The sequence below is a fragment of the Vidua chalybeata genome, chromosome 4, assembly GCF_026979565.1.
Source record: "Vidua chalybeata isolate OUT-0048 chromosome 4, bVidCha1 merged haplotype, whole genome shotgun sequence".
Classification (NCBI taxonomy): Eukaryota; Metazoa; Chordata; class Aves; order Passeriformes; family Viduidae; genus Vidua; species Vidua chalybeata.
Window position 1 is genome coordinate 42,507,655 of NC_071533.1, and position 24,152 is coordinate 42,531,806.

At 35.6% G+C, this 24,152-nt stretch overlaps 1 protein-coding gene across 1 annotated transcript in view; it reads left to right on the forward strand.

Annotated features, from left to right (window-relative positions):
- GPM6A (glycoprotein M6A) overlaps positions 1 to 24,152 on the forward strand; it is a 120,963-nt gene that overhangs the window by 80,030 nt on the left and 16,781 nt on the right. Inside the window, exons 2-3 of the mRNA XM_053941521.1 lie at positions 2,152 to 2,344; positions 15,352 to 15,508. Of these exons, the coding sequence (XP_053797496.1) occupies positions 2,152 to 2,344; positions 15,352 to 15,508 (350 nt within the window). The remainder of the gene's footprint in view (positions 1 to 2,151; positions 2,345 to 15,351; positions 15,509 to 24,152) is intronic.

Here is a 24,152-nt window from a genome sequence, read left to right on the forward strand (position 1 = left end):
CTGCCTGGTGGATGCAGGAAAGGCTGTGGATGTTGTCTATTTAGACTTCAGTGAGGTCTTTGACACTGTCTCCCACAGCACACTCCTGGAGAAGCTGGCAGCCCACGGCTTGGACAGGAGCACTCTTCGCTGGATTAGGAACTGGCTGGATGGCCGGGCCCAGAGGTGGTGGTGAATGGTGCTGCATCCAGCTGTGGACAGTCACCAGTGGTGTCCCTCAGGGGTCTGTGCTGGGACCTGTTCTATTTAATATTTTTATAGATGACATGGATGAGGGCATTGAGTCCTTCATTAGTAAATTTGCAGATGACACTAAGCTGGGAGCTTGTGTTGATCTGTTGTTGGATGGAAGTAAGGCTCTGCAGAGAGACTTAGGTTGGTTGGATGGATGGGCAGAGTCCAACAGCATGAAGTTTAATAAGTCTAAGTGCCGAGTTCTACATTTTGGGCACAAAAATCCCCTACAACATTACAAGCTGGGGACAGTGTGGCTGGACAGTGTTCAGGCAGAAAGGGACCTGGGGGTGCTGGTCAACACCCGGTTGAATATGAGCCAGCAGTGTGCCCTGGTGGCCAAGAAGGCCAATGGCATCCTGGCCTGCATTAGGAATTGTGTGACCAGCAGGAGCAGGGAGGTCATTCTTCCCCTGTACTCGGCGCTGGTGAGGTCCCAACTTGAGTGCTGTGTCCAGTTCTGGCCCCTCAGTTTACGAAGGACATTGAGATGCTTGAACGTGTCCAGAGGAGGGCAACAAGGCTGGTGAGGGGCTTGGAACACAAGCCCTGTGAGGAAGGTTTGAAGGAGCTGGGGTTGTTTAGCCTGGAGAAGAGGAGGCTTAGAGGTGACCTTATTGCTCTTTACAACTTCCTGAAGGGAGGTTGTAGACAAGTGGGGGTCAGTCTCTTCCACCGGGCAGCAACTGACAAGAGGACACAGTCTCAAGCTACATCAGGGAAGGTATAGGTTAGATATTATGAAAAATTTTTTCACCAAAAGAATAATAAAGTACTGGAATTGTCTTCCCAGGGAGGTGGTAGAATCACCATCTCTGGATGCGTTTAAAAAAAGACTGGACATGGCACTTGGTGCTATAGTCTAGTTGAGGTGTTAGGGCATAGGTTGGACTTGATGGTCTTAGAGGTCTCTTCCAACCTCATTATTCTGTGATTCTGTGAGATACTTCACTTTGTTTTCTATCCAGGTCCTTTTTGCTATGAACTGATTGTGCTTAGGAGAAAACACAACTTCTGGTTACTGAGTCAATGCCTGTTTGTCTTCTCTCAGCCAGTGGTTCCCACCTTCCCTGTCCCTTCAGAAGGCAATAGGAAGGGTTCCAGGGGTGTAATAGGTCTTATGGGATTAATGAGATTTGGAAGATTCAGAGATGCTGCATTCATGAAACTAGGCAGGGTAGTGCCAGAAACTTGAGCACACTTACTGAAGAAATGTTTTCTTTGTGGAACTGGGCATTATTTTATGTGATGGTGGGACAAGAAGCTGACCTTTATAACTCAACAGCAATTGCCTTCATTTAAGAACCATCACACAGAGTGAAATATATTGAGAGAAAATTCAACTATATATATATATTTAAATTCTGTGCTCTTTGGTGGATGTCTTTATTTATTCTTGTGAGGTATTTGAATGATGCACAAGGAATTGGTGTTGCGAGCAGGAGCAATTCTTTTGTCAGAAGTGTATGTCCAAAAAATTTGAATAAATATATGATGATGCAAGGAATTGGACTGATTTTTTTTGTTGTTGTTGTGGTTTTCTTGTTATTGAGAGTCCTCCTCAGTAATCTGATAGGTGACCAGCAGGAATTGTGAATAAAGATATAACCTAGGACTGACATTTTAACCTGCTCAGAATAAAAATATGAAGCTCTGCAAGGAACTAACTGTTTAACCTTTCATGTTAATCAGATGGCATGTCTACATTTAATAGGTCAAGCAACTGAGAAAATTCAGAAGTTGGATTAACCTTTCACAGGTTTTCTGACAGTCTGGGTTGTTCTACTTGACCTACATTCTCTTTAGCCTACAGTCTTTAATTTTCAGAAGTGTTTCTCACGAATAAAACATTCTTTTTGCTTTTTTGATACAATTTAGTAGCATATAACCTTTTTTTTTTTTTTTTCTTTCTTGTAGGATGCTTCGAGTGTTGCATCAAATGCCTGGGAGGCATTCCCTACGCATCTTTGATTGCTACCATCCTGCTCTATGCTGGAGTTGCACTGTTCTGTGGCTGTGGACATGAAGCACTTTCAGGAACTGTCAACATTCTGCAAACCTACTTTGAGATGACAAGATCTGCAGGAGATGTTATTGATGCCTTCACCCTGTAAGTTCTTTTTACTTGTTTCCTTTTAAAACTGCTGAAAAATTCCACAAGAGATATAAATTTTGTGGATATTCTCAGCTCAGTCTGAGAGAAAGAGAAAGGTTTTCTAACCAGGCAAGAAACAGTTGGGAAAGAATGTAAAGAATTCTCTAATCTATCTTGTTGTTCACATTGTTTATAGGTATGTTCTGCCACTGTGAGTCATTCACTGCCTACCAATGGTGTGGGATGTTTTTACTCTAAGACCAATGAAATTAGTCTTCTCGATGCTCTCTGTATATAGAGCGGTGCATTTGAAATAAAGGAGAGAGTTCATTTTCTTAGCCTTCTGATCTGGAGTTCTTTGTTCCCGTCCTGCTCAACAGCGTCAAATTTGACTCAGGAAAATATATTTTTTTGTGAAAATCATAAAGAAAATGGTTTGGATAAGCTTAGCAGATGAAGTTTTGACAAGGCTGATATTTTTAGTATTTACAAGCAATTAGTAATACTATTAAATATCCCACAGCTTTAATTAATTTATCACTAAAATTTACTTCATATAATATAAAAAAATCTGTACCATGCATTCTTGCATTTAAAAAACAAGCAAGCAAGCAAACAAGCAAACAAACCCTGTAGCCACAAAACTATGAATAGATAAAGCAGACTTATGCAACAAGTATGAGTTCTGGGAATAAACACAGTAAAGAGGTAACCAAGGAGTTGTGCAGAACCCTGAGACCTGAAATGTCAAAATTCTGTTGCCTCTGGTTTTTCTAGAATTAAGCTGTTTTGAAGGTTTCATGCTTTGCTATTCCTGAAAATCTATTTCTGGAAGACCTTTGTTTTGCTGAACATCAACTTATCTTTGTTAAATTTATTACATTTTAAAAAATAGTTTATTGTATGTTGAAATTAAATGAAATATTTTATTGTATCTTTAAAATTGTCTCTTTAAAATATTATATTCTTAGATATTTGAAATTCAAATTCTTACCTAGCTGCTAATGGTTTTAACTAAAGCTGAAGAAGCTTATCCTTAAATTCGAATTATTTTCTTTCATGAATATTTTTCATTAAAGTGAAGTGATTTGATCATCAAAAACATTGACCTCTTCTGATGGATAGTTCTACAACAAACATCTCAGGGCTTAGCAGTGATCCAAAAAACCAAGTACCAACAAGTAGAAAAATCAAACTGAAACAGAGAATTATGCCATATATATATTATGCCATTATATAAGTCCATCTTTAATTTATGTCATAAATACTGTATACAATGTTGGTTCCTCAAAGAACGGAAAGAAACGATGATTATAGAACAGGAGGTACATGGTTAAAAATTGAAGACAGGAGAATTCTTCAGTCTAGAAAAGAGGTAATTAAGAGCTGTTGCATGAGTGGTCTGTAAATTCACAGTATATAAGACATGCAAGATTGCTTTGTCTTTCTATTCCAGTATAAAAAGGTTGAGGTATCAGAGGAAAGTAGTAGGCACCAGATTCAGCAGGAGCAAATTTTTCAATTTTTTAATAGCAAAGCTAGAAACCTCTTTGCATCTTATGGATGCCAGAAGTTTTTAAGGCTTCAGGAGAAGACTGGATAATAATGGAAAACAAATACATCCATTTCTAATGACACACAGACTTATGCAGCTCAGGAAGTCACAAAGGCCAGACTAGTGTTGGAGGTTATCCTGTTGACTTGCCTGCTCTTACTCTTTCCTTTTATTCATTGTTTGACATACAAAAATGAACAAGATACATGTATATTTGATCTGACTGGGTACCACTATTTGCATGAGAGCTAGAAATGGAATCTGAAATTTCTTAACTTCTCTTGGTGTATGTTATCAACATCCTTTCCAAAACTTCCCTGCAAATTTTAGGTGTACTCACTGTGGGATTAGTAGCCAGAAGGGAGCGTGAATCAAATAAGTCTGTCACTGCTACACTAAATTAACATTTCTTTTTTGGATCAAGGATTTTTTATGTCCTTGTATAATAATATGTTGGATTATGGGGAAGATGTATCTTTGCTTTGCCTTTTTGGATTGTCATTTAGAATGATGAGTCTGGCTTGACTTGGTGGCTAAGGTTCATTGTTCTCCTGAATGAAAGATCAGTCATTTTATTAGGCTCTAACTTATTTTATTAGTCCCTAGGAAGCTATTAGTGCAGAACAGCCACAAATCAATGCTTTCTCTTCATAGCACGTTTTTCAGCTTCTCTCTGTCAAATACTAAAGTGAAAGTATCAGTCAGAGAATATAGTCCAAATGCATATATTTCACCATAAAAGGTTAAGGAATTGTATTTTTTTCCCCCTGGTATTTGTTTTTCTTAGCTAGCAGCTTTTAGATCTGTTTGTTTTCTTTGCCTACTTAAAGAGATATTAAACCCAGTTCTTTCTTTGGCAGACCTATTGTAAAATTAAATTTGATTTTATTCAGTTGTGAAAGGTATATATAAACTTATGTCTTAAAGGCAGGAGGAGCAAATATATTGATTAAAAGCAGATAAGCAATTGCTTTGAACTGGGTAAACTGTGTGACTCAAAGAAATTTGCACACGTGAATTTTCTACCTGTTTAAGTGGATATTACACTGCTTTTAAAATAATTTTATAGGGAGAATAAATCCTTGATATTTTCTCACAAGTATTGATTAATCACTGGCAGTACAAAATCTCTATAGTAATTATTCTTTTGAAAGACTAAAAAACAGAAAGAAAAATATGTAAGTAGCAATAAATGCTGTAGTGCCTACATCCTTAAAACAATACATATTGAAATGGAAATAAAACCTAGGTTTTTTTTATTTTTTGGATTAAAAATTATAAGAATTAAAAAAAAAAAAATAGCAGTGTGCCCTAGTCTACTGTACATTTGAAAGATTATTTAACACATTTGGGCTCTTGATGCTTCTAGTGCTGTGAAGTGTCTCAGGCTGGCCTGGAGTCTGTCCTTCTGTGATAAATGTGCCAGGCAGATGCTGCACTGGAGTGAAGTGCGTTAGATTCTGTTTAATCATGCTTATGGTTTCTGTCTATATTTTTTATTAGCATGCTGGGTTTCAAATGTCATTCAGCATAAAAATCAATCCCAATCTGAGAGCTATTTATGTAGGTGGCAAGAGATAAAGGCTGTTTTAACTTTTTGCATTGTGCAAATAACACAACTCAAGCCACCCTGTATCTTTTATCTCTGTCAATGCAGCTACGGGCTATAATTTAGAAGAAGCAGCAGAGCCCTATAGGGAAAATAGGGCATAATGAGGGCATAAACAAAATCTGAAACACTCTCTAAATGCCTAAAATAAAAGCGAAAATACCTAGATCCAGAAACGCCATTCAGAAACACCCATATCAATGTCCCTGAAGGCATAAACAGCCCTGATTGTGCCTGCCTGGCCTCTCCTAGGGCCTCCCATCAGCCTTCCCATGGTCCAGGACCACATCTCAGTGAAGCCAGAGGGGTTCAGACCCTCACCTCAGACTCTCCTGGCCATGGGGTTGGGGCTGCTCTGGGCTGCCCACACTCCACATGATGCCTTGACACTTGGGGAGAGATTAATTAATTAAGAACCTGCATTAGGCAGCAAAGTTGGCTTGGGGCATTCACCTCTCGGGGATTCAGCCAAAAGCAAGAGCCCTGTGGAATAAAAGAGGTGATCTGAGTGCTGGTCCTGCAGACTGGTCCTTCATTCCATCTCCCTGGATTACTGTCTGAATTCAAGGAGTCTATAACAGCTGCATATCATATCTGCTGTGGAAATATTGACACGTAGTAAATATTTGTAATTTTAAAATGATAAGCAAGTTTTGTAGCTGTCATTTAAATTCTATAAATACCAGTAAATTACATAAATTTTCTCAAATTTATTATTTTCTTTCCAAGTTACAATACAAAATGATCATGGTCAATAATTCCAAAGTTATGGAGGCAACATAGAGAGATGCTGGGTAGGGTAGAGAGAATGCTTTTTCACTTGTTTGTTTTTAAGGGGAAAATATAACCCAAAATTCAGCCTGTAATAAGATGCAAAACCCAAAAATTTCTAAAAAAAGCCAATAATTTTTTTAAAAAGGATTTTGTCTCAAAGCACTGGATTATAGCCTGTCTTTAGTTTCTTCAGGGGAGAAAGGTAAAACAGTTACTCTAAATACTTGGAAGCTGATATAAATCAAATGTGTTCAAATTCATGAGAACACATGCTGTATAGATAGGTATTCCTTATGGAGAGAACATACCTTCAAAAATCACATAGCTGAATGGTAGACTCCTCTCTCTTTAGACAACCATTTTTAAACTCATGAACTTTTAATAAATTGGATGGCTATGAAGACATTTGGAATTATCAATGTGTGACCTTTTCATTGGGACTAACTTCTAAGTACATTGCTTTCTGAATGACTTTTGGGAAGATTCATTCCCTACAGTTCCAGACTTTTTCACTATCAACCATATCTAATGGTAGCTGTTTCCCTCTACCCACTCCTTCACCAAGTGAAGGAATGCCTGTTTGGGAATTTGCAGAAGTCACAGGCTTTTTTTTGGGATGTGGATACTTTCAGTGGCTGTAGAGTAGTTATTTTATTTTGTGATCCAAACAAAGCCTAAGAAAATACACGTGATGCTTTATATTATCCTGAAAACTACTTTTATAATATTTAACTGCAAGAGGTGAATGTTTTATGTTGCTGACTTTGTCAATTTAACAGCTCTGTAGATTTCACTAAAACTGAGCCATCTGCTTGAGGTGGATGTGGTTTTCAGTCATTCTCCTAATAACTTAATAAAATGCAGTGAACACTATATGCAAAGTACCAGGTATAACTAGATTTTCTTACTTAATCACTGATTTTGAGAACATTACAAAGTCAGCAGAAAGAGACGTGATTATCAAGCATATATTGCATGAGCTGGATTTTTATATTTTTCTGGTGTTTGGAATAAATTCCAAAAGAAGATTTTAGAAAATCAGCAGCACAAGGTATGTTTTGTGTATTTCCCAACAGCATACTTTTCCAGTTCTTTCTCTTTAGTACGCAAAGCCAGTTAGTGCCATCTGTCACATGTTTGTGATATATAGGCCATGGAACAAGGGAATCATGCTCTTAGAGCGGAAAATGAAGAAATCTCCCTGATAGTAACATTAAACCCATTTTCCTACTACAGTCAAAGCTAATTCAGGTAATTGTAAATTCACTTCCTTTAAAGGTGTGAAACCAAATAGTAAACCAAATGAAGCTGCAATCTGTAATTTTGTTGTCACTGTATTCTCTACAGGAAGTTGCATTGACACTGTATTGGTGCCACCTTCCTAGGTCTAAAAATTTCCTTCCTTTCAGGATGTGAGATCTGTGTTTCAGGTACTGCTATGGCCAAGTTTGATGCTTGCTGATGACCTTTCTGTTAGTGTATAGTCAGGGTTTATTAGACAGTATTGTTATGTAATATACAAATGTATGCACAACTTTTCTTTTGAGTAAAACAAAAAAAAAAAGATTGCTTAGAATCTTTTATATCTCCCCTCTTAGGGATAAAAACCAGTGTTTTGAGAGGTAGATAAATGGATGTTATGCTTTTTTGTTTGTTTGTTTGTTGTTGTTGTTGTTGACTTTGTTGTTATCAGAAGTTAAATGCTGGTAGCACTAAAATATTACTGTTATCATCAATCTTTCTACACTTATATTAGTGGAACACTGTGAAAGTTATGACAATGTGCCCCATAGTAAAGGACAGCTGATATTAAATGTGATATTTATAAACATTTGCATTAGACTGTGTGATGATTCTGTTTAAGGCATCTACTTAATACACAATAGTAGTAATCTGGTTTTCCCCATACATTTTTGATCTCTTACAAAAGTATTCCTTAAATTTGAACATACATTATGTTTTAAATACTATTTTTATTATGGAAAGCAAAACATATAAGGCTCTGCATCAAATAATTGCTAACTTAAGCAGGCCTGTGCCATAGCATGTTTGGAAACAGCAACTGAGATTGTGTAGAAGAATGAAGTTTTCTCTGCATGGAATATCCAACCTTGACTCATGTGTCCTCTTTGAGTATTATAATTTGGCAGGAACCACCAGAGAGAGAACAATGTCATTGAAGATTCAGGTTACTTAAGGAGAACAGTTTTTATTTCATTGGAATAATTGAGTCACATATAAATAGCACCACTGGGCAAATACAGCATATTAAATATTAGATGCAGAACATAGGATTTTAGATCTGGTATCATTGGCAGATGCATCAAATCCGGCAAAAAATATCAGCACCTGAGAACATGACCTTTACAAGATTATACAGTGCTGAAAAGTCGCATTTGCCACCTATTCAACTATATTATGTAGTCCAGTCTTCTGTATTCTGTTAAATGCAATATCGGTGAGAATTTATATAAGTAAAACTCAGGATTTGGCATTTACCTGCAAAGATGTAGTCCTCATTTTATGAAATTGAATAAGGAAATTCAGAGTACCACATGAAAATTCCAGAGGAATAATCTGGAAAATTCATAGCAGTGAATGTGAATACCAGCAGAGTGATCTTACATAAAGAATTTATTGGTCTTCTTCTGTGCAAATACAGTCTCCTACTTTTTGGCAGACATTTGTATTATTTAGTACTGCGTTAAGTAGCTCTCCTTTCTGGTTGACTGGAATCTTAGATTAACTATAATCACTTAATGCCTTGTGATTTTCCCTTTCTCAATAGGTGGTTCATCTCCATAGAAATATCTTTTTCAACTGCCTTTATTTCCCTTTAGTCTTAGCTCACTTCATAAACAGATAAAATGGAAAGCATATATTTATATGTAATATCTGTATTTCTAAATATGCTTTATGTGCCATATAAAACTAACTCTGTGTTCCACAGGATATCTAAAGAGGGTAAATTCACTATTAAGATCCCAATCTGGGCATACAGTAGCTGTATGCAAGCTGTCAGTCTTACACTTTCAGTATGTATTTTGTATTTCTCCAAGCTTATATTTGTACTAATGAAACACTCACAAATCCTGTGATATGCTTTTGCAACATCTTTTACACTTTACTGCTACAGAAGATTGCCTGGAAATTCAGTATCCATCGTGTACAACAACCATCATGTAATTCCACCAGAAGTCCACACAATACTCTGCACTAGTTCCAGTGGGGGTTTTGCCTTCTTCAGGCAAAGAAGGCTACTGATCTCTTCTGTAATTAGCATCTCTAAAAAAGTTTCTAAGTAGTTTTAGACAGAACAAAATTAGGTTATAAAAAAAGCCCCAAACAATGTTGAGGAGAAGCCTTGTCTTGCCAGTCATATTAAAAATTCAGTATTTTGGACTCAAAGTTTTCATTATTTCATGATTTCATCATTTCCTGATGAACTTTAGTTGAACATTCTATACTCCAGTTTTATTTTCTTCCCTCCTGAAATTTAGAAGTTAGACTCCTTATTAGAAATCTAGAAAAAATTCCTCATGGACTTATGCTGAATTTTTTTTAGTACTTTCATTTTTTTTCCCTTCACTGTGAGAATATTTCAGTTTCTTTTACCTCATTTGGGTTTTTACTTGGGGATTTTTGTCTTACTTTGCAGGTAGTACGTGACTATAATAAATTCTTTTTCCTCCCTATTTGTTTTCCTCCTGAAGTTTGTCTTTGCTTGTCTCCTCCTTTTCCTAACAATTTCCCTCTGTTTTATGGTACCAGCTGTCTTCTTTGCTCAATCTATTTAAGTGAATAGTATCATGAACTGACACCGAGAAATTGTTCCCAGCTGGTTTGCAGGAGAGCCTGAGCACATTTTTACAAAAATTCCAAGGGCTTGGTTTCTGCATAGCCTAAACAGACCTTTTCGCTTGCAAGCATCCCCTCATATCTTGTCTGTCTTCTAAAAACACAGTTGCAAAACTATTTCTACAAGCTTGAGACAGCATGAGGGAGAGGCTGCTATCCAGTGTCTTAACACCCTCTTAGCATCAGTCCCTTAGGGGGCAAGAGAATCAGCATGGAGGTCAGCATTTCTGCTGGTTTACAGAGTAACAGAGGTTATTGTGTGTTCTAGATGTAAGCATCAAGTATTCAAAATACCCTGTCATTGAAAGAGAAAAAAAATTTAAAAAGCAAAAAAAATCCTCCAAAACAGGAGAAGCCCTTCTACCCCAGTGGTAACATTTGCATGTATTTCTTATCCTTCTAAATTTTCTATGCAGGCTGAAAAAAAAAAAAAACAAAAGGCAGTTTTTCATTAAATGTTGTACTATGGTAATCTTATTAACATTTCAGAACTTTGATTGCTTTGGTATTTTATTTTTCTTATTATGTTTGGGAGTTTTTTAGCTTGGAAATAGATGTAATTGCCTGAAACTACTTGCATTCAGAAAGTATAGGTACAATTCACTGGCAATCATGTTCTACTTAACATCTCTTATATCTTAATATCATTATATATATTGGAGAAGTTATGTTATAAATTCTGGAATAGAAACATGAGACAGAATTATAAATTCAGGAAAATGAGTCCCACAGTAATATCTGGTATTCTGGTGGGTAGGCCAATGAAAACCTTTGGAATATTAGGCTTTTATCACTTGTTTAGGCTGAAGTGCACACATAATTTTTTAGAATATAATGTTTTTCTGGCAGCATAAGAATCCTGCCACAGGGCAAATTAATGTAAACTTTAGCTGTTAATTACAACTAAATGTCTGTACTGCATTCATATATTAACCAACTTAAAAAAAAATATCCCTAGCAAATATGTAGATTGTTCCAAAACTATATTAAGACACTTTTCACAAAAACCTGCTGAACATAGACAAGTTTGTTTAACAAATTATTTTATTTCTTGCTGATTTATTATAATTTTTAACACTAAAATTTGCCAAAACACCACGAAAATACACAGTAGGAAATCTGCAACATTGGTCTGACTCACTAAGAATATTTTCACTCACCTTTGACTTGTCTCTGCTGGGATAATCTACTCAGTTCTCAGTTTCAACCTGTTCATTGAGAAGTTAGCATTGATGGCTTTCCTGAATACCTTCTGCCAGAAGAATGTTTTCTCTAGAGATATTTTGAATATGCTTCTTGTTGGATAGAATCCAGATTCAGACTAATGAATCAGGGGAGTGTAGTTATTATGGAATAATTAATGGCCTAGCAGCAGAGAAAGAACTAAAAATTGAAGGATCAGCTTGATTTAAATCACAATTTAAAAACAGTAATGTTTTTAACACTTCTGAACATAGTGTTGTTAGGAAAGGCAGATCCATAATTCATGGAGAATCTACCAGATTAAGACAAATATATGGCTTAGATTATTCTGTATTTTTTAAAAAAAATCTTTTACTAACTTCAAGAGGCTTTTATTGTTTAGATAATAATTCATCTTATTCTACTCAGCAGCCTAGGTCAGAGTAGCTTTAATAATAATGTATATTTTTCCAATATAAAATAAATATTCTTTTGTAAAATAGTGTATATTTTTCCAATCCTGTCAGAAGAACAAAATTTTATCTTTATTGTTTTGTATCCTTCCTTTGCTCATTACCCACCTCTTTCCTTACATCCCATGTAAGCCCTTCTTGTTCTCTTTCTGTGTCCTTATCCATCTTGCCCATTGGCTCATGTTCATTACCCCTTCTGCCATTCTCTTCTACCTCCCTGGTTGCTCTCATGCTCTGTCTGCAGCAATTGAGAATTTGCTGAAGCACAGATGGCAATTAATCTCCATGAGTTCATCCACAAAGAATCACATTTTATCTTAAAGAAAGGCAATTTTATAAGGTCTATCTTTTATCTATTATAACTTAATGAGAAAATAAAAGTTTATGTGAACTGTATTAGATGATGCATAATAACTTAATAGCAATGCTATCTTCAAAACTGTGTATGTGTATACATACATATATATACATATATGTATATATATATATATATATATAAAGTTATTCTTGTAATACATTTTCTTTAAATACTGCAGACACTAAATGTAGCTATACTGCAATACAATTCTCTTTGGCTTTTAAAGAGGAAGTTGAGTGATTGTCTCATGATTTTCATTTATCTTTTTACTCTGTTGTACAGGAGATCCTTTTCCCTTGGAATAAGTCTAGTATTTCATCCCGTGTAGTCTGATGAATAGAGATTTTATGACCTCTCTGTAACAAGTGGATGAGGAGGAAATAGTTTTCTATATTTGGCTACTGTTGGGCTATATATATTTTTTTTTCCTTTTGTGAAAGGAAGGCTTAAGTAAAAGTTATTCCTGTAGATGCACATAAGGCTAAGGAAAAAGCAGAGATCTCTTAGTATGCTTTTTGACACAAGCAGCTCAGTGGGAGACTCAGCACAGATGGTTTAAAGGGCTGTTGTAAGGACTGAAATAGTCTCTGGACTTCTCAAAAGTCCTAATCTCTTTAGGGCAATGAGAGCTTGTAACTGAGCACATTGAGGTCTGGGGGGAGCTGCTGCTGGCAGAACTCCCAGACTTCAACTGCTGATGAAGGTCAAAATTGTTTAAAGTATATGATATAGGAATTGGAAGAGTTTTTATGGAATAACCACAAAGTTGCTATTTGTTTTGTAAACTTTTTTAAAAATTACTATTGACAAGATAGGCTTAAAACACAGTTTTGTTGTTAAAAAAAAGTGTTACAATGGCTGAATTACTGTCAAATCAGGGAAATGGGATTTTTGCAATGTAATCAGAATTATATATATTAAAATAATAATCTCACACCATCTACAGTGTTAAATTTTTTTTCACCATTTTGAATTGTTCCAGTATCTATTCCATGCAGAAATTGACTTACTGTAGTTTTCATTTGAGTATGAGACAAAAAGCAATGTAAAAAAAGAAAAAAGGCTGGAAGTGCTTTGGTATTAGAATGTTAGGGAAAAACATAACCTCTTTGATTTCCAGAAGCATTCATTTCTAGTACTTCTCCCATCCCCAGTTATGTGAAAAGCTTAACTGCATTTTTATTGCATTTTTTTATGTAGACCTGAACCTGATTTTGAATCTTTTGAAAGCCATTCAAGCTCAAAGATATTTTAAGAGTTTTTTGAGCTTTTCTATTGTATTATACATGTAAAATGTGTACTGTGAGTTGTCTTTTGAGTGATGATGGAAAGTGTGCTCCTAAGGTATTATCATTAAATATTTCCATTCATAAAAATAAAAATATTAATCATTGTCTTGAGAAAATATCCAGTATGTGTAATGGCATGTCAAAATTCATCTAGCACATCCTAATGGATCTCAGCCTTATTTTTTGTCTTTCACTGTTAGGTGTCGCTTTCTTGACCTGGAGAACAAGATTGGAATTTAGTACCATCTTAAATCTGCATATTATCATTTTATAAAGAGTTCCACAGCTTCTTCCTTGTCACATCAACAAAATGGAAATTTACTGTGGCTAATTTTTTTTAGAGAAGATGAAGTAGAAAACTTTGGAATCGGCTGATCCAAGGCTATAGTCAGTAGGAATGTTTCCAAGTTTAGACAACAGAGCAGCGAGGTGCTATCAAAAATCTTGTCCCAAATGCTGGTCATGAGAGAATATTTAAGAGGCACAGTTGCCACTGTGCCTACCCTGAAGCTCCCTGGCTTCGCCTGCCCGGCCGAGGCACGGTCAGCAGTGGGGCCACTCCCTTGTTTCTCGAGGAGATTCGGGGAGCAGCTAAGACAGAGCGCTGCGCTGTTTGCCTCGTAAGGAGGAGAGGCGGCATCCGAGGAGGTAATGAGGGAGTCGACTCAAGGCCAGGGAAAAAGTCTCAGGTTTAATGCAAGCTCTGGGGGGCTCTGAATGCCATTGTCCTGGCAGCCAGAAGTGGCCTCAAGGCTCTCACAATCATCTTAAATACCGGGGCGATAACCAGGGGGAAGGGATGCCCACCACCCAATGGGGGAATTCGGGGGAGTGGAAGGCGGAAGGACAGACAGACACACAAACCAATGGGGAAAGTTTAAGGGAGGGATCCCTGGCCCTCGTCCACTCACTCGATGCCCAAGGTGGAAAATTTTGGGAGAGTGAGATTAGGAGCTGAGTGATGGACAAGGTACCAGGGAGGGGACAGGGGAGTGACTGAGCATTTTCAGGGAGATTGGCATTGAGGGAAAGGCAGGAAAGCTCAGGGTGTAACCATTGGGAGACAAGGAGGGGTGAAGGGACAAACCATTACAGGACTGTTACAAAGAGATAAAAACACAATACAACACACAGTGTTCTTGAGCCAATGTTGAACTTACAGACAGTGCTGGGCAGAACAACCATACAACCCAAATAATCTGCTCTGTAGTGAACTGAGCCTTCTAGGACCCTGCATGTCACACTGCAAGCCATCCCACCATTGCTTCAGCTGTGTGTCTGTGAAATGATGTTTTAAAACCTGGTTATAGAAGAATTCCAGATCTGACCTCATTACTTCTGGAATAAAATGTTTCTGGTTTGAAGTAAGGAACCTCTCTTGATGACTTTATTATTCTGTGTCAAACACTTTTTCCACTGGAGAATAAGTGGGAGAATAACAATGAGAAGCTAGCACAGACTGACATTGCAATTTGAGAACTACTTGTATGTGTAGAAAGTTTTATTGAAGATTGTAACTAAGTATCTCCTAGGTGCTGGATAGAATGTGTGAGTTAGGAGATGTGTCAGATTTTTGCTTCCTTTTCCTTTTCTTTTTTTTTCTTTTCTACTTCATTTAGAGGAAAAAAACTGAAAAGTAACTTACTTTTAAGTTGATGTGACAATTTCTGCTGTCTTACCTAAACAGATCAATTTTTACATTTAATTGGATTAAATGACCCAGTGTTTCTTATAGGAACACTATTTTATTTCAAAGTTCATTCCTGTCCTCAGCTTCACCTGCCATTATAGCACATCAGCACTTACACTGACTCCAGTCAGTCATAAAGTTGGAGACTCAGGGGGTCTGATTATCTCACCCTGAAATTTCAGACTCAGCTTTAAATATTTATGCAGATAATTAATCTTTGCTGTTCCTATACAGGATTGACATCTTCAAGTATGTGATATATGGTGTAGCAGCTGCATTCTTTGTATATGGCATTCTGCTGATGGTGGAGGGATTCTTTACAACTGGTGCCATCAAGGATCTCTATGGAGATTTCAAAATCACCACTTGTGGCAGATGTGTGAGTGCCTGGGTAAGTGGCTAAGAAAGCTTTTGTACTATGACAAATTCAATATGTCAAAAATATATTTTTAGTGCCTTGTGATGTTTATTTTTTGGTTTTGGTTTTCTTTAATATTAATATTAATAGTCTTTAATATTTTGATTATGATATGTGCTACCTCAGTTCAGTGTTTACAAATTACAGCAAAGGAGAACAGAGTGTTTAAAATATTCTCTGTATTGGTTAAATGCTATGTAATTCTTGGTACTCAGGAGCAATGAATTCCACCAACTGAGTGAGAAAGCTCATTACCTCAGCAGCACAAGCTGTACTGAGCAGGACTAAAACTGTAAGGCCTCCAGCTCTACTGGGAATTAAATATTTCTCTTACTAATATTTTCAGTTATTTTAGGAATCTTGCCTGTTCCTCTTTGGAACAAGCAGAGACCTGACATCAGGTTCTATTTTGTTTCTAAATGGCAAACAGGCCACTATTTACTCCTGTGTTAATCTCTGGTTTGGAGAGACCATTTACTTATGATCTTGGAAAACTTGGATTCAAAAATTCTGATTTGTACTAGGACTTAAATGGACGTTTATCATACTAAAATTGCTGACTGTTTCAGCTGGGATTATTTTAACATTTCTGTTCAGTGTCAGGTAAGTAACTAATTTTTTTGGTATTTGACTGTTCTGCATCAAAGCTAAGAGGCCTGTGTACTTGGTAGCTGTTGGATTTGGAAATTTCTGAAAACACAGTCTGCATGAAAACCTCATATTTTGTGATCAATACTAAATGAATAAATACAGCTAAATAGATCTGGATGTTAAAGTACACTTATTGTTTATGCTATATTAATGATAAATAACATATAAATAGTAGGCAGGGTTGGGTTTCCCACTGTACTCTGCTACAACTGTCAACACTTAATTAAGTGGAATGCAGTCTAAACAAATATAAGCAATAGATACTTCTAGTCACACAAAGACTATCAAAACTAGTATTTTGGATATCCTGACATTTAAGGTTAAACTGGACACAGATGATCTGCATCTTGTAATTTGGGGAATGCAGTCTGTATGTCATCTCTATGTAGATGTAACCTGCTCTGTAATCCTGTGGTTTTGTCTCCTTTTCTTTTGTTCTTATCATCATTGTATGATTTTGGCATTTTGACTAAGATTGCTTTAAAACCTTTAAATAAATATATAAAAAAAGACTGAGAACATTTTAAATTAAGAGCAGTCATTGCTTATGCCAACACAGCTTTCATCTTCTGAAAAGAAGTCCCTAATCTGTATTCACTGAGGACCTACTAGGTTAGTTCCAATTCTGTATAGAGTGGCAAGATTTGCAGAACACTATTTTTCTTCACAGCTCCCATGAATGCCTGTCCTCAGTACTGCAGCAGAGCAGTGCTACATCCTCTCACAGTTTTGATAACTGTAATTCTATAGTACGTGTCTGGAAGAAACAAACGGTTAAGCAGCTATTCCATGGTTAATATCACTGTAATTATTAGTGATCTGTGACATTATTTCCTTCAACACTTCAATTTCATCATCGGTAATTTGCAATATTTGTGTTTCACTTTGAGAAGCCCTTGGTTGATACACACTGTGCAGCTAAGGTTAAGGCTGTATACTCTTTATGGCCACAAGTACAATAATCCATCAGTTAGTTTGAGTTAAATACCTTGTTGTCATTATTCTTTAAGTCAGTGGAAGTTTTTTCTTTTTCCTGGTGAAAAAACCCACAAACCTTATGTTTGGTTGCTTGTCTCATTTTGATGATATGTCAGTAAGAATTCTATACAAATGTCTGGAGTTATTTTGGATTATTATTCTGGCTTTAATGCCTGTGCGAGTAGAGAGTATATGTCAATTAAAACTTGATATCCTTTTGACTAGGTTGATTAAGGACAAAATAACATATTAGATTTAAATATATATATATGTGCAATTACAAAATATTTCAATCCAAGAGAGATGTGTTTAGCATTTATTCAGTTCCTTAACACATGCAATGAGATAAAGAAATAAGACCTAAGAACAACAAAAAGAATAGTGGAGAGGTAAATGAAGCCAAATCAGTATTGTGTGTCAAGGCCAGATTGTTCAATTGCTAAAATAGTGCTGTAATAAATTTTGTTCTGTACAGTTGCCAAAATGAGATAATGCTATTGAAAAGGGTTGGCTGATACTACAAGTTGCAAGAAAGCTTTCTTGTATGCAGTTTTGAGCTAGTGATTTTGTAAATAGTGTAAAATCTAAACTGCCAAAGATTTCTTTGGCAGTGCATTAATACTAACAGAAATGTACACACAGGATATTTGTTGTTTTGAAAAATTAAAATTGTAAAAAGGGCTCCACATCAAAAACACCTCTGTAAAAACTCCAGTTGTGACTATGATTTCATATCAAATTTGTTGATGTCTTTCTAAATAGAAGTTTAACATTTAACATTTCAGTTAAAGTCTAAAAATGAAGTCCTTCAGCTTTGCCATTGCCACCAGTTGTTTGTCATTAATATTTTGCAGGAGCAAATTTGTTATGTCTGTGACTAAACCTACTATGAAAATGTAGGAAAAAATCAATACAAAATTTCAAGAAAGAAAAATTTATTTTAACTTTGTATGAATAAGCTGTATTTCTATATATGGAAATATGAAAAATAACACCTTTTTCTCTTTCTTAAGAAATATTTTTGAAAAGTAGACTTTTGAGAACACTGATAGCCAAGATCTGAAGGAACTTTTCATGTGCTCTTCCTGACCTCCCTCCTTAGACACAAATAGCTCACTTTCTAGCTCTGAATGGGCAAAAGGAATTTTTTTGCCTGAAGTAATGGAAAAAGAAATAGCTCAGCCTAACCTTTCCAGTGAATGTATAGTTGACTTATCAGCTGATATGAGCATTCAGAGGCTTAGCATCCAAATCATGTCAGTGCTGCCATGGAGTAGAGCCTCTCACATCTGAGAGAGGCCTTGTGAAAGTGACAATGAAGATTTTCACTGGCAACGTTTGCAGACTTAATTTACTGCAAAAAGTAAAACAAAGCAGTAAAACAATGACAGTCACGTTTGAGGAGGGATGGCTTTCATTCTAGGCTTGATTTTTCCATGCCTGAACATGCTTTTAGAGTATTAAATAAACATTCATATATAACTGTGCTGCAGCATGATTAGTAAAGAATGGGAGACAGGCCTGAAGCCAACTGTAACACTGTTTTTGTGTTTGCAATTTAATACCCTTCCTATTTATATTCAGCTCCCTTGGCCATGGAAAGCCTCATTTACACCTTGTTTTAGAATATCTGCTCACAGGGTCAATAGAAATACAATGACATTTTGCCCCTCATGTTATACTATAAAATGGGAACGGAGGTTTGGTTTTCATTTTATTTCATCAGGAAACATTATATGAAAACAGTGGCAGTGTATTTCTATTTCTTTGTACCTTGCTTTTCAAAGAACCATGTTAAGGCTCTAGAGAAAGATGTTTTATATTCTAAACTGCACTTACATATACCTTCTGTATCTTTAGTTTTAGGAATATTTTATTTAATTACTAACAAGAATTTTTCTGCCTTTGAAAATAAAACTGGATACCTGATTACCTATATGCTATTTCATATATGCTTCTTGAGTGCCTAAACTAAAACATGAACTTCCCAAAATATTTCCAGATTTTCTTTTGCAAAATCTGTGGAAACTGCACAAATGTTTTGAAAAACCATCTGTGAGCTCATCAGTTCTTCTTTTCCTTACCAGAACAGTTATTCTAGAGGCAGTGAAACTGCATCATATTGACATTTGATTATTTGTGTAACAGGAGGAAAAGAGTTCAGTGCAGGCTCAGCTGGCTTTCCCACCCAGAACAGATGCATTATATCTGAATGTTAGAAATGAAGCTCTCATTTCTGAAAATTAAGTACCATGTATGAATATTCTGGGGGAAAACTGCTGATCTGACAGACAGGGAGGCCTTGCTTCTGATTAAATTCTGCTCCATGTGAGGAATGTATTATGCTTCATACCATATTTGTGAGAAATACAGGACCTTCTCTCCAAGACAGAAGATATCCTTATGGGTCCAGAATCCTCTAAACCAATCTTAACTGGGGAAAGTATCTAAAAATCCTCTTCCTCATACATGTTTAGTTGTGTATGCTGTATGTAGTTTCACACCATGATATGGGAAATGGGCAAGGTGAGATTCACAGTGCTCTGACCTTTCAGATTGCTCAACTGAAAACCAGAAACATGATTTTTTTTGCACAAATTAGCCAGAGGCTAATGGAGTAGTTAACTTTGGAGGGATTATATTATGGCACAGATATATCCCACCTAATTAAGATTGTCAAGAAAAAGGCCTATGCTCCTTCAGTAGTTAAAGGAGAGGGCAGATTAGGCAAACTTTGTCAGGTGAATTTAATTTTTTGTCTTATTAGTCCTACTATCCTATTTTCTGCAGAGAGAATAACCCTCAAGTCTTTTAAGTTATGTCTTTTATATTAAGCTCTTCAATCAACTATATACATTTGGTTGGATGCATGATGCCTGGCCCCTTTAGCTGGAATTTTGCTGAATAACATTTGCTATCTAAACATTGCTGGAGTTAGTACATGAAAGAAAACATATCAGCAATTTTATAGGTTGTTGTAATTAATTTTATCCCTGGATACTAAACCAGTCTTGGAATTTCTTTAGAGAACTGTGTTCCTTGTAGTTTTCTGCTCTTGATCTTGAAATAGGAAGAACAAGCCCTAGCAGCAGTTCAAAACTCAGTTGAATGGTTAAGAGAGTCATCTTTATGTCACTCTCTCCCAACTGTATTGTTAATATATATATGGCATCTTGAGAAGAAAGAAGATAGTTATTTTTTCACTATTTGTTATATTTTTAGAAATATTTTGCAATTAGCTCAGAAATTTTGTTATGCATATCTATGTGCTGAGTCTACTTTTTTCTGTTTTATTTCTGTAATCTGTCAAAACCTTTTTGTTTTTCTTTATTGTATGGTTCCAGATTTTCTCACTTAGGAATATTGCACGTATAAAATCATACTTTCCTTTGATATTCCTTTTCTCCCATAACTTCTCATGTGCTGTATATGCAGCCCTTTTGTTGACTGTGGTATTCATTAGTTCCTTTAATAGAGGGGTGTGCCAGACATTGCAATGTGCCTTGCCAGTACCTTCTCATCTTCTCTTGGTCTTGCTGCTTGCTGACAGCAACCTTGTTGTTTCTGTGGTGATAAACTGGACAAACTGGATGGTTTTGCTTCAGATAGTGCTTTGTGTCTTGCACATTGATGACAGATTTTTTTCCTTGGCATGTGAGCTCAGTCAATAAGTATTTTTTGTTAAACTGCTGTCATACATTTCCAAGGTATGCTTGACTTTGGGAGTGCTTGCACTTTCTCCATGGGCTTTAACTTTCTTTCATGGATCATCATAAATTGCTCAAGATGATAGGTTTATTTCACCTGTGTTCAGCTAATCCAACTCAGCTTTAACTTGAATGTTTCATCAGATGATGACAGTTTTCCCTGATCCTTACTCTCACCTGGCTAACTTATTAACTGCATCTAGATATCTTACTCATTTTATAGTTATTTAAGCCTTTGAACACCAGTGGAATTATCACAAATTCATTATTTTTATGGTGAAAGAAAATCCACAGAAACCATATACTTTTGTTCTTCTTGTGAACTGCATCTTCCTGTTGATGTCTTATGAATTCATAATTAGCTTTGTAAGTATTTTTGGACATTGCTTGCATAGGAAAGAGAGAATTTTTAAAATTTATTTAAGGTCACAATAAAAGCTTAAAAAGCTGTGTTATTGACTTTGAATAGTTGGCAAGACAGGAATCAAGGTCCCTACCCCATCATTTTCTCACAGGCTTCTCAAAGGCCATTAAGAATATATCAGGAAAGAAAACACTCTTTTTGTGACAGCCAAGTATTAACCTTGAGTGACACATTTGTTTAGACTTATAACTATTATTTCTGCTTTCTAGTTTAAGCTTCACTGCCTTGTGTCCAACTACAAACAATGGAAACTTCCTGAAAAAATGCTGCATTGCAAATTTTGGAAATATGAAAAATGTAAATAATCTGTATTGTTCGATCCTTTCCCAGCTGAGTGTTACGTCTTCATCCGTGTATAGAAAACTTGTCATCACTGAAAACCATTAGAATATGGTTTCTAAAAAATGTATCAGCTGTTTGGTAGCATAACCTTGTAAATTTACTACAAGGACCAGCCTACATTGTCAGGGAAAAGGTAATGATGGAACTGATTTTTTTTTTTTTTTACTTAATGTCTTCAAATTGAATAGTTATGTAGCATGAGCATAGGAAGGAGAGCACATGAAAAAGGTTATTTAATGAAGATATCCATCTTTTAAAAGCTACTAATCCATATTTCAAAAAGCCAGTTTTAAAACCAAATCATTATCTTCAGTCACATTTAAATATAAAGCAAATAGCTTAACTATATTCCCAGACAGTACTTCCTAGCATTAGAAAGATACCACCAGAAAGAAAGACAAAAGAAAAAGGATAACTTTGTGAATGTGAAAATATGAGCATCTGCATTTTGAGAAAAAATGATTCCTGTTTGAAAGATTGTGAAAAAAATTAAATAGGAAATTCTGCTTTTGTCAAGCAGCAGTAAAGATCCAATGCTTTCTGTAGGGCTTCAGAAGCTTGTCAAACTACAAAAATTATAGTCTTGCCTAAAGGTTATAAATTATAATGATTACTAATGATTACTTTAGGCAACATAATGCTACAAACCCATCAACATTCTAAAGAAAATTCAGAAAAAAAAATAGAGTATTTAGTTTCTAAGCAAGTACCAAAGAGACAAATTATATCGTTTTAAGGTATTTTTTTTTTCTTGCATCAAAGCAAAGTCATCTTCTTCAAACAGATATTTCATCAATTTTTTTATTAAGCAATATTTCAAAAAGTGAATCAATTTGTTAGACAATGATTTCTGACATGATGGTGGAAATCTCTTCCAATACTGCTACCAACAAATCAACAGCATAAATCAGAAGGTAAATCAGTTTTTTAAATGCATCTAAATGGTTTCCAAAGCAATAGAAATAATGCATGGAATATTTTAACCTTGAAATACACATTTAGAAAAATATATGTACAGATGAAAAGCAAAAGCAACAGTGAGAATTAATCCTAATTTTGACAAAATCAGTTTTTCTTCCATATAAACTATCTGTAGAAGAAAAATGTTTAAAAAAGCCAAACAAAACTGTTCCAAAATTTAATTTCAATTTTCTGGTACTTTATATTTTTATGTTAACATATTTTAATAATCAAAGGAAATTCTCATTAGGTAGTATTCAGTATATGAATGAATTTCACTTAGGCAAACCTGAGAAGTCTGTCCCTCTATGGAGAGAAATTTGGACAAATATTGGCTTTTTTTTTCCTCTCAAAGCAGTTGACTTGAATGCAAGCCAAGGAATATCAACCACATCATAGTGAAAGCACACCATGAAATCTATCCATGTTTCAACAAGGCTTTTGGAGCTGTGCCTGGGAGGATATTATGTTAGAGAGAGAAAGAGAGAGAGAGAGAGAGAGAGAGAGAGAGAGGATGAACATGTTTTGTAGAGGCAATTATAAATGTCCAACAAGTGATTGTTAGCAATGGAAGTGATGTTATAGGAAAGACTTTGCAGTGATGTTATAGAAAAGACTTTGCATGTGTGTATTTTCTGTATTTGACAGTGCATTTAGTGATAATGCCAGAACAACAGTCTCTTCCAGAAGCATTATATATAAAATGAAACAAGTTGAAATATTTTTGCTTCATTTTTTATTTCTCTCCATGAATGAGGCATGAATTTGGAGATGCTAGTTAGTACAGAAATGAAAATGTTAGAGACCATTTCCTTGTGAGCTACTCAACAGTCCTTCTTAAACATGTTTATGTCCAAAGACATCTGTTAATTTTTTTTTTTTCATTTTGTCATTTATTTGCATTTTTGGTTCTAGGCAACATTTTAAAATAAGCAGCTGAGGCTGTTTGAGCTTCTGCATTGTTAAAATGTTTTCCAGAGGAACTCAGCAAGTTTTCTACTTACTCTTTCATATTTGCATATGGGGAATTATACATGTAAATGCTGTCACAAAAAAAATACATTGGGAAGAGGTGGAAGTGTTTATGGAGAGAGTCTTCTTTAAAAATGAAAAAAATAATTGCAAAAATCTGCCGGATTAAATCTGAACCTCTGAAAAGAAGAACTAAACTCCTGTGGGGTAATAATACAGGTGAAGAACAGGAACAAATACCTAATCATTAAACTGCTCTATCATAAAAGTTTATTGATAAAAAGCCCTTATTGATTCTGAACTGTTGATGTAAGGTGTAGTCAGAACCCTGCATTATAGAAAATTGAAAGCAAATAAACAACAGGCCCGAAGTGGGAAGCACTTTAAATCTGACTTCCTGTAACCTGAAGGGAGAACTGTGCACTCTATCAGTACTCTCCCAGTACAACTGCATCAAGAAATATTTCATCATTTGAGAAAATATGTGTCAGCTGCAATGAATAATTGAAAAAGAGTATGCAAATGTATTTATGTAGAATGTGTGCAGGGTACAGAGACAGTAGCAATAACTCAGAGGAATTTT